Source organism: Clytia hemisphaerica, unplaced genomic scaffold (genome assembly GCF_902728285.1).
Source record: "Clytia hemisphaerica strain Z4C2 unplaced genomic scaffold, Clytia hemisphaerica genome assembly, whole genome shotgun sequence".
NCBI classification, from domain to species: domain Eukaryota; kingdom Metazoa; phylum Cnidaria; class Hydrozoa; order Leptothecata; family Clytiidae; genus Clytia; species Clytia hemisphaerica.
In genome coordinates, this window is record NW_027103417.1 from 451,560 (window position 1) to 467,678 (window position 16,119).

At 37.0% G+C, this 16,119-nt stretch overlaps 2 protein-coding genes across 2 annotated transcripts; one reads left to right on the forward strand and one right to left on the reverse strand.

Annotated features, from left to right (window-relative positions):
- Nucleotides 1-926: 926 nt before the first annotated feature.
- LOC136797677 (PITH domain-containing protein GA19395-like) lies at nucleotides 927-14,774 on the reverse strand. Its single transcript, XM_067054264.1, has 3 exons — nucleotides 14,548-14,774; nucleotides 1,619-1,662; nucleotides 927-1,437 (listed from the first exon to the last, which is right to left on the reverse strand). Exons 1-3 carry the CDS (start codon nucleotides 14,722-14,724, stop codon nucleotides 1,044-1,046), a joined length of 615 nt encoding a protein of 204 aa, XP_066910365.1. The 5' UTR covers nucleotides 14,725-14,774; the 3' UTR covers nucleotides 927-1,043.
- LOC136797675 (uncharacterized) lies at nucleotides 9,871-11,451 on the forward strand. The gene is made up of 2 exons (XM_067054262.1): nucleotides 9,871-11,115; nucleotides 11,410-11,451. The coding sequence occupies exon 1, from the start codon at nucleotides 9,918-9,920 to the stop codon at nucleotides 10,638-10,640; it is 723 nt and encodes a 240-aa protein (XP_066910363.1). The 5' UTR covers nucleotides 9,871-9,917; the 3' UTR covers nucleotides 10,641-11,115; nucleotides 11,410-11,451.
- Nucleotides 14,775-16,119: the final 1,345 nt, after the last annotated feature.

Genomic DNA, 16,119 nt, shown 5'->3' on the forward strand with positions numbered 1-16,119 from the left:
GCCCAAATTTGCTCAAAAAATTATTTTTTCGAAAATCAAGCTCCATCAGAAATTAAATATTACCATTTATAGCACTATGCAAAAAATAAGAAAAAAACACCAAGCCAATCTCGAGAAATGCTCATTTTCCCTAAATAGGACAAAAGGGAGTTTCCCCAAATAAGAAAATCCGATTTTTACAGCCAAAAAATTATTTCCGGAAAAAACAGCTTGAGTTACGTTTTAGAGATACTTGCCTTTTATCTTTGTCCAAAAAAATTTGAAAAAACTAATGAAGCAATTTCACACCAGAAAACCCCATTTTTAGGCACATTTTGGCCCAAATTTGCGCCAAAAAAATTATTTTTTGAAAATCGGACTTCATCAGATTTTAAATATTACCACATTACATCAAAGTACAAAAAATCAGAAAAAAATATCGATCCAATCGCCAGAAACGCTCTTTTTCCCTAAAAATGACATAAGGGAATTTCCCCAAATAAGAACAACAGATTTTTACGGCCAAAAAAAATTTCCCGAAAAAAACTGCTTCAGTCACTTTTTAGAGAATCTTGCTCTCCATCTTTCTGCCAAAAATCAGGAAAAACTAATGAAGCAATTTTGCACAAAGTCCAAAAAACCTTATTTTAGGTAGTTTTTGGCCCAAATCAGCCCAAATTTGCCCCCAACATTTTTTTTTCAAAAATCGGGCTCCGTCACTTTTAAGGCATTGCTATTTTGTATCATTGTGCAAAAAATAAAAAAAAACTAATGAGCCAATCCCGAGAAAAGCTTGTAACAGACGAACGGACAACGGTCAAATTAAAGGACCTCCCGGTAGGTCCAAAAAGAATACATCAGATATCATATCGACTTGCTAGATATCAAACCTTTATACACTCTAATAGAGTGCGGGTCACCCAATATAAAAAATTTCAAAATATAAATAAATTTTCCAAACAAGGAATATGCCCCAAAGCTGGGCATCACAACACAGCTGAAGACTGTAATAAAGCATTTACTGTAAGTACAAAACAAAAAATCCAGATGTAATAAATAAATCCCTAATTTACAGAATGAGAGGCTGGGTTATAATCAGCAGATTTGTGATCAGCTGGATTTGCTTTAGCCTCGTAATTACATATTGTTACACCATGTTTATGTGCTTTCATGAAGTCTCCTTTTAATCCTATATAATAAACTTTTGATGTCTCTTCGCCAAAATTAGTAGGAAAGTGAATGCTCAAATGTTCTACATTAGCAAACCTTGCAATAGTTGGTATATATTCCAAAACACCTTTATGATCAGGTTGCATGTCAAATTCTTGGTCCGCTTTTCCACTAGCATCATCAAAAGTCATGTTTGGTCTGTTTTTGAAAATTCTCATTTTTGATGGATGATAGGAATCTTCGCCACCCACGACAATGATTCCTTTCAGCTTCACTGATCCTGTAAAACTATTCATAAAATTTAAAAATGTAAACAAGATTGGAAAAATTTTTTTTGATACAACAAATTAGATTGAAAGATAAAAGACAATTTGTTACGTCAAAGAATCAATTTGACAAATAATTTGAATTTGAACATTATGCTTTTTTGAAATTCATAAATGAAGCACTTACAGAAATAAAAACTTACGGAATATTGAAAAGTAGTTCCTCATCACAGTCACTCTCAACAAGCTAAAAGTAAAAAATAATGCCATGTATTTATTGTATGTTATGATTGGTTCAAATAAAAATAATACAAAGTTATCAGTATCTCTATATATAAATTTAATTCTAAACTCTAAAGATAAGATGATCATATCCTGCATTGTGAAAGTACTAATATGGGAATTAAATCAAAAGTAAAATTAACAGTATCCCTATGACTTACCAATAATTAGTATATTATTACATAATAACTCGTACAATTCGAAAATTGCACTCGTGATTTTTTTGGTTCGAATTTTCCTCGTCCTTTTGGGCTCGGAAAATTAACAACAAAAAAATCACTATTGCAATTATTTTCAAATTGCACTCGTTATCATGTGATTACGAGCTAATCGCACAATGTGTTTCACTACTTTTCCCCGTTAGAAATGTAAATTACACTGAAAGTTTTATATTTTTCTCTTCTCTTTATGTTTTTCTTTTATTGTTGTTTATGGATTTTCTTTCTCACAAAATTAATTATAAACGTTCGATAAAAAAACACATTAAAATCAACATTGGCGCGGTATTGAAGAGTGTGATTAACGATTAATTGCTCTCTACAGGATGCAATTAACGATTAATTGCTCTTTTTGAAGACGCGCCAAATAAGAAAAAATAACTCATCGTGCTATTACTGTTATTATCATTAGTTGTAAAACCTTTTTCATTTATAATAATTAATGATTTTACTCAGACATGACAGTTCATTGAATAACAAATTACTAACGGTATAATTACTTGCGTCTACAAATGGGATAAAATTTCTCACAATGGGCTTTTTTAAACCCCTCTGGAATTTTGAATTTTAGAAGGATTTAAAAAGGTACACCCATGGAATTCCAGTTATTTTTGTATCTCCCTATGGAATTCTGCCACATATCAAACCTTACCCCTTTGGAACGGAAATGGGCCTCCTCAACAGGGGGTATACGGTTTTTTTCTGGAAAAGTCCAATGAGAGGTTTTAAATTTGACTACGCTTTCTAAATTCTGATGCCCTAGATAACTGCTATTGGAAAAATCCAAGGTTTACAATATTCCCCATCAAAGTTGAACAAAACAAATCATTGAAAGGACAACAAGAATGCAATTTAACAATCACTTCTTTTGAAAAAAGATACTGTTATCCGACTTTAAAGGGCAATTCGTCGCCAAATAAATAACACTGTCTGTTATTGTTTTTCTAAAACTCAATTACTTTTAAGGGTGCATAGTGAAAATTCAATTGAAGCGGGTAATTGCGATAAAGAATATCACATGAGCTTTGACGGGAATAACTAAAAACAAACTTATTAGAACTGATGAGAGGGAACAAAAAATAATTTTCCTTTTTACAGAAACAAGCATCATCAGTGCTGCAAATAATGCCTGGTGACCGGTAAATACCGGTCATTTCGTAGTTTCTACCATTTGCCATTCTGAAGCTCAGTTTTTTCATATTGTCCGGTTAAAATTTGAAGACTAGAGGCTTAGATAAATGCTTAATAGCTCTTCAAATTAATAAGGTAATAGATTTTGAATTAAAATAGGTTTTTAGCCAATCTAAAGGTTATTTTAGACAAAATTTTCTAAATGCTCAAATCATTCTCTATGCTCAAAAAATTACCGGCCAAATGAAATTTCCTTATTTGCAACACTGACCATGCTGAATGGACCTACTAGATATAGCTAGTTGGAAACATGCTGAGTCAAAATCAAAATGCTTTAAAAATAAAAAAGAAAAGATAACAGCATAGCATAGAGATGTGTAAGCTTGAAAACATGATGCAACTTGTTTCACGTTGAAAGATAAACTTGAATGAAACAACTTCCACAAATCCAAAATTGGCCCAAATTTGCTTAAATGTTAAAACTTTTTTCTTTTGAAAATCTTGAATTCTCACATTTTAAGGATCTGTAAGGATTACCAATTTGCATAATTATTTAAAAAATCAGAAAAAACTTGTAAAGTGACTTTTATCAAAATATATTTCTAAAACAAAAATAAAAAGTACAAAATTTAATTTATAAATCATGAAACAAAAAATTTGTTGCACCTTGGAAATAGTGTTTATTTATTATATACTCACTGTAACTTATCTCATTGTGCCATTAGGCTAGGCTAGCTAGACTAGGCTATATTTATTCATTTATTTTATTTTAGTATGTTAGGCACACCTGGTTTCCATGGCCTCATTTTCAGTATCATGTCACAGTGTGAACTCAGTCTATTTAAGGCCTCACTTCAGTCACACCTCAGAGCTACCATTTTGTGTCATGTCATGCTGACTGACCATAATGGCATCATAATTCATAAGGCTCTAACCTTAAAGTAAATTTCAATTCAATGTGTCAATGTTCAACTCAAGTCAATCAATAGTCAATTCATTCACAGCATTTTTATATTGGCTACCTGGTAGGTTTCATTTCTTGTTCTTGTTCTTTGGCAGCCATCTTGTTTTTGCTTTTAGGCAGCCATTTTGTTTTGTTCTTTCAGTTCACACTGATAGATTAGGGCCTTGCCTTGACATGATTCATAGGTTCAGTATTTCATTCAAGCCTTTATTTTCATTTTTCAATCAGACTTATACTTTTTCATTTTTCAATCAGACTTATACTTTTTCATTGAATTCAGACATTTTCATTTTTGAACTTAGACTTATTTTTATAAACACAACACTCATAGACCTTTGTTATTTATTTCTACAGTTTGAACACATCACATCAAAAATCAATCAAAGATTACAAACAAAGTTACAAACAGCGTCAATTCCTGTAACGCCACATTCAAACAGAACGCATTGAACAGTTACCAACGTTTCAACGATTTACATGTCAACCAACCGGTCAAGACGCACTATCAAGCGCATTGACTACTCACAACTCAACTCAACCGGTCAAAGAGTCTATTTGACGCCAACTTCAAACGACGAAATGTCTCAACCCGATGAGTCGTCTAACCCAAACACAAGTTCTCAATCAATTAATCAATCGTCTCGTTCCATAGAAGATACAGAACTAGATGCACACGTTTTAATGCATGAAGCACTTGACCTGATCGATGAAAATCCCATCATTGCCGAAAATGCAGATCACATCTCAGTCACCATCCAGCGACTTCAAGCCCTACGAAATAAATTATACCGTCTTGATGGGATCTTGAAGAAAGCCAAAAGCAACCCTGAATTATTACATGAGATTAATGCCACCCTACTTGCAATCAAGGAATACTTCAAGGATTCAAAGAACCTCAAACCAGATATCAAATCAATTCAACCCACTCTGGACGTCACCAATTTCAAGGAGCAATCCAGACGTTTTGCAATCAGTGAGTTGAAAAGAACTATAAATGAACTTAAAAAGGATTTTGATATTACCTTTAATGATTTAACTGACAATGAACTTATCCAGTTAAAAGCTGAACTATCATCAAAAGCTGAGAAAGTCGACAAAGCTGCAGAGAGGTATGAATCTATTCTTCAAACACCAGTCTCAGAAACCAAGGACGTAACTGAAATTAAGGACCTTGGTGAACAATACGATTCATTGCTGAAATCCAAGTCAAGCTACACCACTCAACTTCTCAAACTTGTGAAAGACCGTGACGTCTACAAAGTCAAGTCTTTTACTGAATCAAAACTGAACATTCGCCTCGAAAAATTTTCCGGCTCAAGTGATTCCAGTATCGATTTTTATACGTTCAAATCAAACTTTGTTAAGCTTCATGAGAGATCTACACCTCGACATTTGCTACCTGACTTGCTCAAAAACAACTATCTCAAAGACCCTGCTCTGAGCATGGTCAAAAGTCTTACCGATATCGAGAGTATCTGGGGACAACTTCAATTTGCCTACGGAGACGTTAAACATCTACTGACTAGGAAGTTGAATCAACTCAACACCATCGACAATATTTCAAAGATCAAGGGCGCAGACAATATTGCGTTCGCATTGAGCAAAGTCATCAACCTCATCAAAGATCTCATTCTCATCGCAGATACTCACAACATCCAGGAATACCTCTACTATGGGGACGGTATTCAACGCATCTACGCACTACTCGGAGATTCTCGCCTATCAAGATGGTTATCAACAATGGATGAAAGCACCTCACCTCACGTCATATGGAAGAGATTGGTCGAATTCCTAGAGAAAGAACTGAAGCTACAACAACAAAAGGTGATCATCATGGGTCCATCAGAATCCTCGTCAAAAAGACCACCATCAGACCAATCAAAGTCTAAGCAAGATTCATCCAAAACAAATCGACGAGGAGGATACAATTCCAACCCGCCATCACCATCAATCACAACATGCACCATCTGCAACTCAGCCGATGGATCAACAGATCACATATCAACATCTGGACCAAAAGGAACACGACTCATCCAGTACCACACCTGCAAGCAATTCGTGGAACTGACACCAGCCAAACGTCTTTCACTACTCAAAGGGAAAGGCTACTGCTTCCAATGCCTCTATCCAGGGGCTGACATATCAACTGGCAAACACAAAGAGGGACGCTGCCAACACGATTTTGTTTGTCCACATCAATCCCACGACAATGACATCCCAAGAAGACATGTTCTTGTATGCGAAGAACATAAGGACACTCAAGCCAACAAAGATGTTTTGCAGAAGTACAAGGAACGTTGCACTAGAAGTCTGCGGCTACCAACATTTGCCAAGGAGATCAGCCTGTCATTCATGAATGCCTGCTTCAAATCAAACCCAATAAATGATGTTGACGTTCCTCAAGGTATCTTCTTATTTCAATCAATCCTGATCAACAATCGTCAATATACAATCTTCTTCGACAATGGCTGCTTTGATTTCATTGTCAAGCACTCTGCAGTGAAATCTCTCGGACCGCTGGCTATTCAAGAATCATCTCGATCCATCGAAATCAGTGGTGTTGGTAACACCACAACTCACTCGACCTATGGTACGTACAATGTCAAGATACCCATGCACAATGGTCAAATGGCATCAATGTCTGGCACATGTATGGAAGAAATCACTGCTGTCTTCCCACACTACACACTCGATGAACCATTTCAAGACATCCAAAGATCATATCAAACCTCTGGTCGAGATTCAAAGACACTTCCCATCCCATCATCAGTAGTTGGAGGAGAAGTGCACCTCATGATCGGTATGCGTTATTTACGTTATCACCCTAAGATGATACATCAACTTCATTCTGGCTTAGCAATTTACGAATCTCCATTCAAGAACGTCAACGGTGGTAGAGGAGTGATAGGAGGTCCGCATCCTATCTTTACCAGCATCCATCGGTGTTTCTTTGCTGACAAACCAGGAGCTTCAGCATTCTTCACCAGCCAACTCCGATTGTACAACTCTGGTTCAAATTTTGATCCTGACGTATCATTATCTGTCCTGCCTTCTCATCCAGGAAAGCATTTTGACACATCAGAATCAGTTGGCTCAGAAATAACCTATCGTTGTGTCAATTGTAGAAGCTGCAAGGACTGCAAGCAATCAAGCCATCAAGAAGCAATCAGCATCAGGGAGGAGATAGAACAAGAAATCATCAATTCTTCCATCACAATTGATACCAACAATCAGACCATCACAGCAAAACTGCCATTCATCGAAGAGGCTGATGTCAAGCTCACCCCAAACAAATCAATCGCACAGAAGATCTACTACCAGCAGCTGAGGAAACTTGACCGCAACTCTAAAGACAAGGAAGATATCCTGAAGTCTGAAGCAAAGCTACAGAGCATGGGCTTTGTGGATTATGTCAGCAACTTATCAGAAGACATCCGTCAATCACTTCACGCAAACTCAATTCAAAACTTCATCCCATGGCGTGCAGTTTGGAAATCAACTTCGCTCAGCACACCATGTCGTATTGTATTCGATGCTTCCTTCCCTACTGCATCTGGTTACAGCTTAAACGACTGCCTTGCCAAAGGAAGCAACAATCTAAACAAGCTGCAAGAAGTACTTCTACGCTGGTCAACTCATAAAATTGGCATACATACCGATGTATGCAAGATGTACAACACCATCCACCTCAACCCAGACCATTGGTGCTATCAGCGTTATATTTGGCACCAAGAACTTGACTCATCAAAGACACCAATGGAAAAAGTGATCAAAACACTAATCTATGGAATCAGATCCAGCGGAAATCAAGCGGAGCGAGGACTTCGTCAGATTGCCTACTTATTTCAAGATCAATATCCTGAAGTTTATCGCATCGTCAATGAAGATGTTTATGTCGATGATTGTCTAACAGGAGAAGAATCAATCAAGATCGCCCATCAGCGTGCAGATGAATTTGAATATGTCATCGGTCATGGAGGCTTCCGTCTCAAAGGAGTCACTTTCACTGGCGAAGATCCGCTACCAGACCTCACTGATGATGGTGAATCAATTATCGTTGGAGGATTGAAATGGTATCCAAAGACAGATGAGGTATCACTTAACATTTCTGAACTGAACTTCTCCAAAAAGACAAGAGGCAAGAAGAATCAAGATCGATTGAATATCATTCCTGAAAAACTCACACGCCGTCAATGTATCTCAAAGGTTGCAGAGATCTACGACCTCACTGGCAAGATCGCACCTCTTGTGGCTGCAATGAAGTTAGACCTCCAACAACTAAACCTACGACAACTTCAATGGGATGATGTCCTGCCCAACGAGCTGCGACAAGTATGGCTCAATCATTTTGAAACAATGCAAGAAATTGGATCCATCCGCTTCAAACGATCAATCGTACCCAAGGATGCTGTCGATATGCAAATCGAAACTCTGGATTTTGGGGATGCAAGTCAAAGCTTGGTATGTGTTAGTATCTATGCACGATTCGGTCTCAAAGATGGCTCTCATTCCTGTCAACTTGTCTTCTCACGCACAAGAACTGTTCAAAAGACATCATTACCAAGAGCTGAGTTGTATGCTGCGTTATTGAATGCATACACAAGTGAAATCGTCAAAAGATCATTCAAAGGACTTGTTGTATCATCCAAGAAGTTTACAGACAGTCAAATCGCATTACATTGGATCAGTAACGATCAAAAGCCATTGAAGGAATGGGTCCGGAACCGTGTCATTGAAATCAATCGTTTTTCATCAAAGGACCAGTGGGCCTACATTCAATCGAACGACAACATTGCTGATCTTGGTACAAGACCAGGAGCTCAAATCAAGGATGTTGACCAATCTTCAAATTGGATCAATGGATTACCATGGATGCGGTTGCCATCATCTCAATTTCCAACACAATCTGCTGACCAGTTGAAGCTAACAGCCCAGCAACAATCAGAAGTTCAAAAGGAGAAGTCATTCCATTATGTCTCCTTCACATCCGAAAGCATTCTCAATGAAATGAAGAAACGGTATGAATATTCCATGTACCTTCTGGATCCAATGAAACACAAATTTACAGTTGTTATCAGAATCATGGCTTACGTTATCCGTTTTGTAAGAAATTTTGTCAAGCGAGCTCGAGACAAATCAGAGATTGTATCATCACAGAATGTATCATCACAGAAGAACAGCATTATTCTGACCAATGAAGAAATCACAGATGCTGAGATGTACTACTACAGAAAGGGATCAGATGAAGTACGTCATTTCACTTCCAAATCAAAGTATGAGAAGATTTCAACCGACAAAAATGGGATCTTAATCTACACAGGCAGAATTCTTCCAAGCAAAGGTGTATCGATTGTTGGCGCATTCACAGATATTATGAAGGATCTATCAACCGATTCATTTTGTGTACCATTGCTGGATAGATATTCACCAATTGCGTATAGCATCTCAATGGATATCCACTGGAATCATTCCACCGTCAAGCATTCCGGCATCGAAACAACCCATCGGTATGTTCTGAAGAAAGTTCATGTCATCGAAGGGAGATTGCTCATCAAACACATCAAGAGAAATTGCCATAGATGTCGATACCTCGCTAAACGCACTGTGGAGATGGCAATGGGACCAGTATCATCCTTCAATCTAACCATTGCTCCCTCATTTTACTACACACAGTTAGATCTGTCTGGACCGTATCAGTCATTTTCACCAAGTCACAAACGTACTACCGTCAAAATATGGCTTATAGTATTTTGCTGTTGTGCTACATCTGCAATCAAAATAAAAGTCATGGACGATTATTCAACCACCTCTTTCATACAAGCATTCACGAGATTTTCATGCGACCATGGCTATCCAAAATGCCTATTGTGCGATGAGGGTAGTCAACTTCTGAAGGGATGCAAGGAGATGCGTATCAATCTCCATGACCTGAGATCCAAGTTGATGCAGAACCTACACATTGATTTTGATGCATGCCCTGTTCAAGGACACAACATGCACGGAAAGGTTGAACGTAAAATCAAGGAGTTCAATCAATCAATTGAGAAGAGCCTTCAAAATCATCGCCTATCTATACTACAATGGGAAACACTCAGCTCAAGTATCGCAAATCAAATCAATAATCTTCCTATTGCCATCGGTGACATTACAGGAGATTTCGAATGTCTAGATTTGATCACCCCGAATCGTCTCTTGTTGGGTCGTAATAACGAACGATGCCCTGACAACACCATTTTCTGCGACAATCCAACCAGAATAATGAAGGAAAATCAAAAAATCTACAACTCATGGTTCGAAGTTTGGTTGCTAGTTCATGTGCCCAAACTTATGAAACAGTCAAAATGGTTCAACAGTGATAAAATCAATATCGGTGATGTTGTAATTTTCACCAAACGAGAGTCAACGTTAACAAATCAATATACCTATGGAATCATCAAAAGCCTGGAGTTCGGTGATGACATGCTTCCGAGAAAAGCAGTTATTCAATACAGAAACGAAAACGAGGATATCATGCGAGAAACGAATCGTTCAGTACGTGGTCTTGTTATTATTCACCCTATTGATGAATGTGATTTTATGGTCGAGCTTGGCGAAATGGCTAAGAATGTGGACATGAAATTTGTCAATTAAATTTTTCCCTTTTTGGTGGGGAATGTAAAGTGACTTTTATCAAAATATATTTCTAAAACAAAAATAAAAAGTACAAAATTTAATTTATAAATCATGAAACAAAAAATTTGTTGCACCTTGGAAATAGTGTTTATTTATTATATACTCACTGTAACTTATCTCATTGTGCCATTAGGCTAGGCTAGCTAGACTAGGCTATATTTATTCATTTATTTTATTTTAGTATGTTAGGCACACCTGGTTTCCATGGCCTCATTTTCAGTATCATGTCACAGTGTGAACTCAGTCTATTTAAGGCCTCACTTCAGTCACACCTCAGAGCTACCATTTTGTGTCATGTCATGCTGACTGACCATAATGGCATCATAATTCATAAGGCTCTAACCTTAAAGTAAATTTCAATTCAATGTGTCAATGTTCAACTCAAGTCAATCAATAGTCAATTCATTCACAGCATTTTTATATTGGCTACCTGGTAGGTTTCATTTCTTGTTCTTGTTCTTTGGCAGCCATCTTGTTTTTGCTTTTAGGCAGCCATTTTGTTTTGTTCTTTCAGTTCACACTGCTAGATTAGGGCCTTGCCTTGACATGATTCATAGGTTCAGTATTTCATTCAAGCCTTTATTTTCATTTTTCAATCAGACTTATACTTTTTCATTTTTCAATCAGACTTATACTTTTTCATTGAATTCAGACATTTTCATTTTTGAACTTAGACTTATTTTTTATAAACACAACACTCATAGACCTTTGTTATTTATTTCTACAGTTTGAACACATCACATCAACAAAAATATCAATCAAAGATTACAAACAAAGTTACAAACAGCGTCAATTCCTGTAACGCCACAAAACTAATGAAGCAATTTCACACAAAGTCAAGAAAACTCCATTTTTAGGCATTTTTGGCCCAAATTTGCCCATAATATTATTTTTTCAACGGGCTCCATCAGATTTTGAACATTACCATTTTACATCATTGTGCAAAAAATCAGAAAAAAATACCAAGGCAATCACGAGAAATGCTAATTTTCCCTAAAAATGATAAAAGGGAATTTCCCCAAATAAGAAAATCTGAAGTCTACGGCTAAAAAAATTTTCCTGAAAGACCTTTGCCTTCTATCTTTATGCAAAAAATCTGAAAAACTATTGAAGCAATCTCACACAAAGTCCAATAAAACCCTAGCTATTTTTAGGCACTTTTTGGCACAAATTTGCTCAAAATTCTTTTTTTATATACGCCTTTCCCAGCAATTAGTGGAAGTACCTCATTTTAAGCATGTTCTTTTTACTACCAAACGAGCGAGAACAAGTCATAAAACTTAAATATTGTTAAGATAAAATGACATACTTTTTAACAACTTTTTTCTACATCATCTTTTTGAAGCCTCTCTGCAGGAGAATGTGTCTTTCTATAAGGAATTTTATAACATTTCATGGCAGATTAAAAAGACGATCAGAAAACGAAACCTTCTTCATTTTTTATTTTTGCATTTATGCCAGTTTGCAGTGTGTTTGCTCAAAATCTCGGAAAAAGTCGAGTGCATGTGCAAAATTTGAGATTTTTAGGTGCAAGTGAAGACAGGCTTTTAACCCCAAGGGCAGAGTTCCGCTATTTTCTCCTCAAGTGCAGCTAATTTTAGCAATTTTTTGTCATTTTGGGCCAAATTCCAAGGTATAGGTGCACGTTGTTTGGACCAAAGTTTATCAGTTGTGCTCTTCCAGTGCGGAACTTGGTATTTCTGAATTTTTCCTCGAGTGCAGCCTTGCATACTCTGCAAACTGGCATTTATGGGTAAGAATAAAATTTTCGGAAGATGCTTTATTTGATATGAGGATACCCATTTCCGTAAAATTGCGTTTCCCCATGGTTGCGAAATGGTGGCTAAGGGTAATTCTTTTGTTCATTTGCTATTTTCTTTTGTTCTATGTGACATAAAGATGCTTCAAAAATCAAAGTACTTCCACTAACTGTCCGTAATTGGCAAAAAAGATGCATGCGAATTATTTTGGTGCTCTTCACCGTTTGGTCTCTGGAGGTAAACAAACCCATTTTTGCCTGTGTTTCCAGGAAAGTTATACCAGGCTTTGTCACTTTTTGGGAACTGTTGGTTTGCATCACTTTGCAAAGTGTTTGGGTAAACGAGACAAAACTCAAAAAAGAGGGGGGAGAAAGTGCCTACTTCACAACATTAAAAAAGAACGACTAATTTTACCATCCACAACCCCACCCGACCGAAAGTGATTGTACCACCCCCTACCTACCGTCAACTGCTCTAACTTGAGACCATTGGCTGAAACATGGGACTGGATATCTGGCCTGTATTTTCACTTACTGTTAAATCTCTTTGACAACAAATTTGTTTTGATAACTCCACCAAGTTTATCAATCATACTTTCTGTCATAACATGTCACAATAAATCTGGTTGAAAACCTTCTGTCAGGTTTCATTCCGTACGTATTTTATCCACGTGGTGAACCGGTTTCCCCGATTTCCTGATAATTAAAAATTGGAACTTTCCAGTGGGCGCGATTGGGCGTACCACCATCGCGAAATATTTTTCGTGAAAATTTACCGTATTCTGTAATGCTAATATAATCTAGATAGGAAACAAATATTAAATTTGATTCTTTTTTTGTTCGTATTTCTAAATTTCAAGATAAAAAGAACTATCTACGAATTATTTTCTTTAACGGGCGTTGAATCGACATTGACATATTTAATGATGTCATAATCAATGCCGTGCATATTTTGTCAGCGCCGTGCATATTTTGTCAGCGCCGTGCATATTTTGTCAACATCCTTTTCATTGGATAAATACCACTAAAGTATACAAGATAAGTAAACATAAATTTATCGCCCGCGAGCACGGCCTAGCTAAGCACACCTCTCTTATTCATTATCTAAGAATTGAAGTGGGCAAAGATTACCGCGCGGGCTGATAGCGGACAAAGGTTTTTTGAAGATATTTTCAGTTACAATCCAAGGTAGAACAAACTAAACATAGAAAGGGGGTATTTTTAAGTGCTCTATACGATGATCGGTATTTTTTTTGAATTCTATGTTCAGATTTTCTACCCAGCCCTGTTGCTATGTCCGCGCGCCCTGTTGCTAAGACCTTTGCTTGAAATCGAAAGCGAAACCAAGATTATTTAGCGCACACTGCTGTTTACGTAATATCGATAAAGTGAAATGAGGTCCTGACTGAGCGCGCCATTTTTTGTTTTCATTCAAAATGACCGGATGACGCCGATTGGGGAATTAGAGAACGCCCGCTGTCTATCGCTAGATGGGATTAACAAATAACAAGTGTGTAAGTTGCGGTGCGAGTGACGTCAAATGCTCCATCGTTTTGCCACTAATTTGGTCTTCTTCGTTCCGGACATTTGCGTGTGTGTTCCACTACGGAACAACTTTCATATTTCAATTTAAAAGCCTACTCGGTGCAAAAGAGAAATATTGTGTATTTTTTAATACGTCGTTCATTAACTCAAATCAAATGACTTTGGAGGTTCAGTGAAATGGTGGCCGAATTGCTGTCCAATGTTTTTTGTCAGATAGTCCCAAGTTAGAGCAGTTGTCGGTACGTGTATTCATTCTCTTTGTGTTTTGCGTATAATATGAATAACGACTAACAGTTTATGAAATAAAAATATACGCATGCGTTTTAACTTTGTTTTGAAAATGAAACAATAGAAGCAAAGTAGACACTTTCTCTATAGTGAAAAGCTGGTGTTTTGATGCGCTTACGTGCGATCAATATATTGCACTTTGTGTGTTTACAGTATAAATAGTAAATGTTGGAAAGTAAGCATAGAACAAAGATATGTACATATCGGACAACTTGTATAAAAAATTTTTTTTTCAAAGTTCAAATTATTTTATTTCAAAAACTAAAGAAATACCTGTGTTGTATCTAGTCTCTTGTCCCATGGTTTGAAAACCACTCTTCCCGATCCCTCTGAGCATTCATTCAAGCATTGTACTCTTTCCAAATCAATCTTAGTGAAAAGAGTGTAGAGATTTCCAAGTTCGTCTGGTTTGGTTTCATGGCGATGATCATGCCCACATTTCCCCGCCATGTTGAATTCGAGTGGAGAAAAGCTGGGAAAAATTCACCGAAGAAATAAGATTTTCGATTTTGCTCGAAGTTGATTTTTAAGAATCTTTCTCAGCTTTTTAAAATCTGTCTTATGGGAAATTCCCTTGATAAATTTTTTCTTCCGCGGAAACCGGTCTCTTGGAAACGATGACCGCTTTTCAAATTTTCTCCTTTTCTAAACCTCTGATAAAAACTGAATCATGGTACACAAAACAAATTTGAACGTGGTGGAATTTCTACTTGAAATTGAGTGGGATCAGACAGTCAGATTGGTATATGAAATTCGAGGCAGACTCTTTTCGAGAAGAAGCAAAGGTATCTCTGCTTATTTTGAACATTTGAACTTATCTTTTTATCTTTGTTTTACCAAGATCAGAACTGGATTTCAGAGGAATTGTTGTTGTTAACTATCTATATTTTATTGCTTTTCACTTTTCGCCACTTCTTTTTTTACCCTCCTAAAAGTGCCTAGTTAGGGTCCCTAGCTAAAAAAATCCAACTCTGACTCTTTGTCTTTGTAGGTAGTATACAGTACAGTAGAAGAAGATTCCGTAAAAATGGATTGCCCGTTAAACCATGCCTTCGCCCGAATTAGAGAATTCTGAACCCCTTGAAATCCCTAAGCAATTTCAACCGGGGCGGGGAGCGGGCGTAAATTATAACCATGCAATTGCGCGCTTACGCCCTCGGAACATAAGCGTGCAATTGAGAGGATTTCCCAGACTGTCAAAGTTGCCACGCGTAACGGGAAAAGACCGTTTACTTTCAAAACATACCTACCCACCTCCTTTATAACGGTCTTTCATGATTTGACCAAAAGTTTACCAAAGTTTCCATTCCCGCTAAAATCAAAACAAACCGCCGGCTATAAAGGTCGCCATTTTCGGAGGTTTACAACGGCCGAATTCCATCACAATTTTTAAACGGTATTTGTTTTTAAAACTTTAAAACTCCCAAGGCAAGAATGTTATACTCTGAAATCACCCCTAAATATTGCTCAGGAAAGGATTTTGGATAGCGTGCTAAAGGAAAAAGCGAAGAAGTGAGAGCTACCGTAAGCGGTCTTTGATTTTTTCCTTGGAATTTTTAGTGAAATTTCATTTTGGTCATCAATGTCAAAGCTAACTCTCAACATTCTGATATACCTACCCATTAACGGTCTTTTCCCGTTTCGCATGGCGACTTTGAATATGGACGTCGCCCCTAAATAATAATAATATACTCAAAAGCAATAATACCTCAAAAATAATAATACAATTCTATTTCCTTTATGTATGATGAAACAGGTTATATTATGGCAGCAGAGCTGAAGTACTACACCTTAATTTAAACTTCCCACAGAAATGGCCCTAGAAAATGTGCGCTCCACCATCCA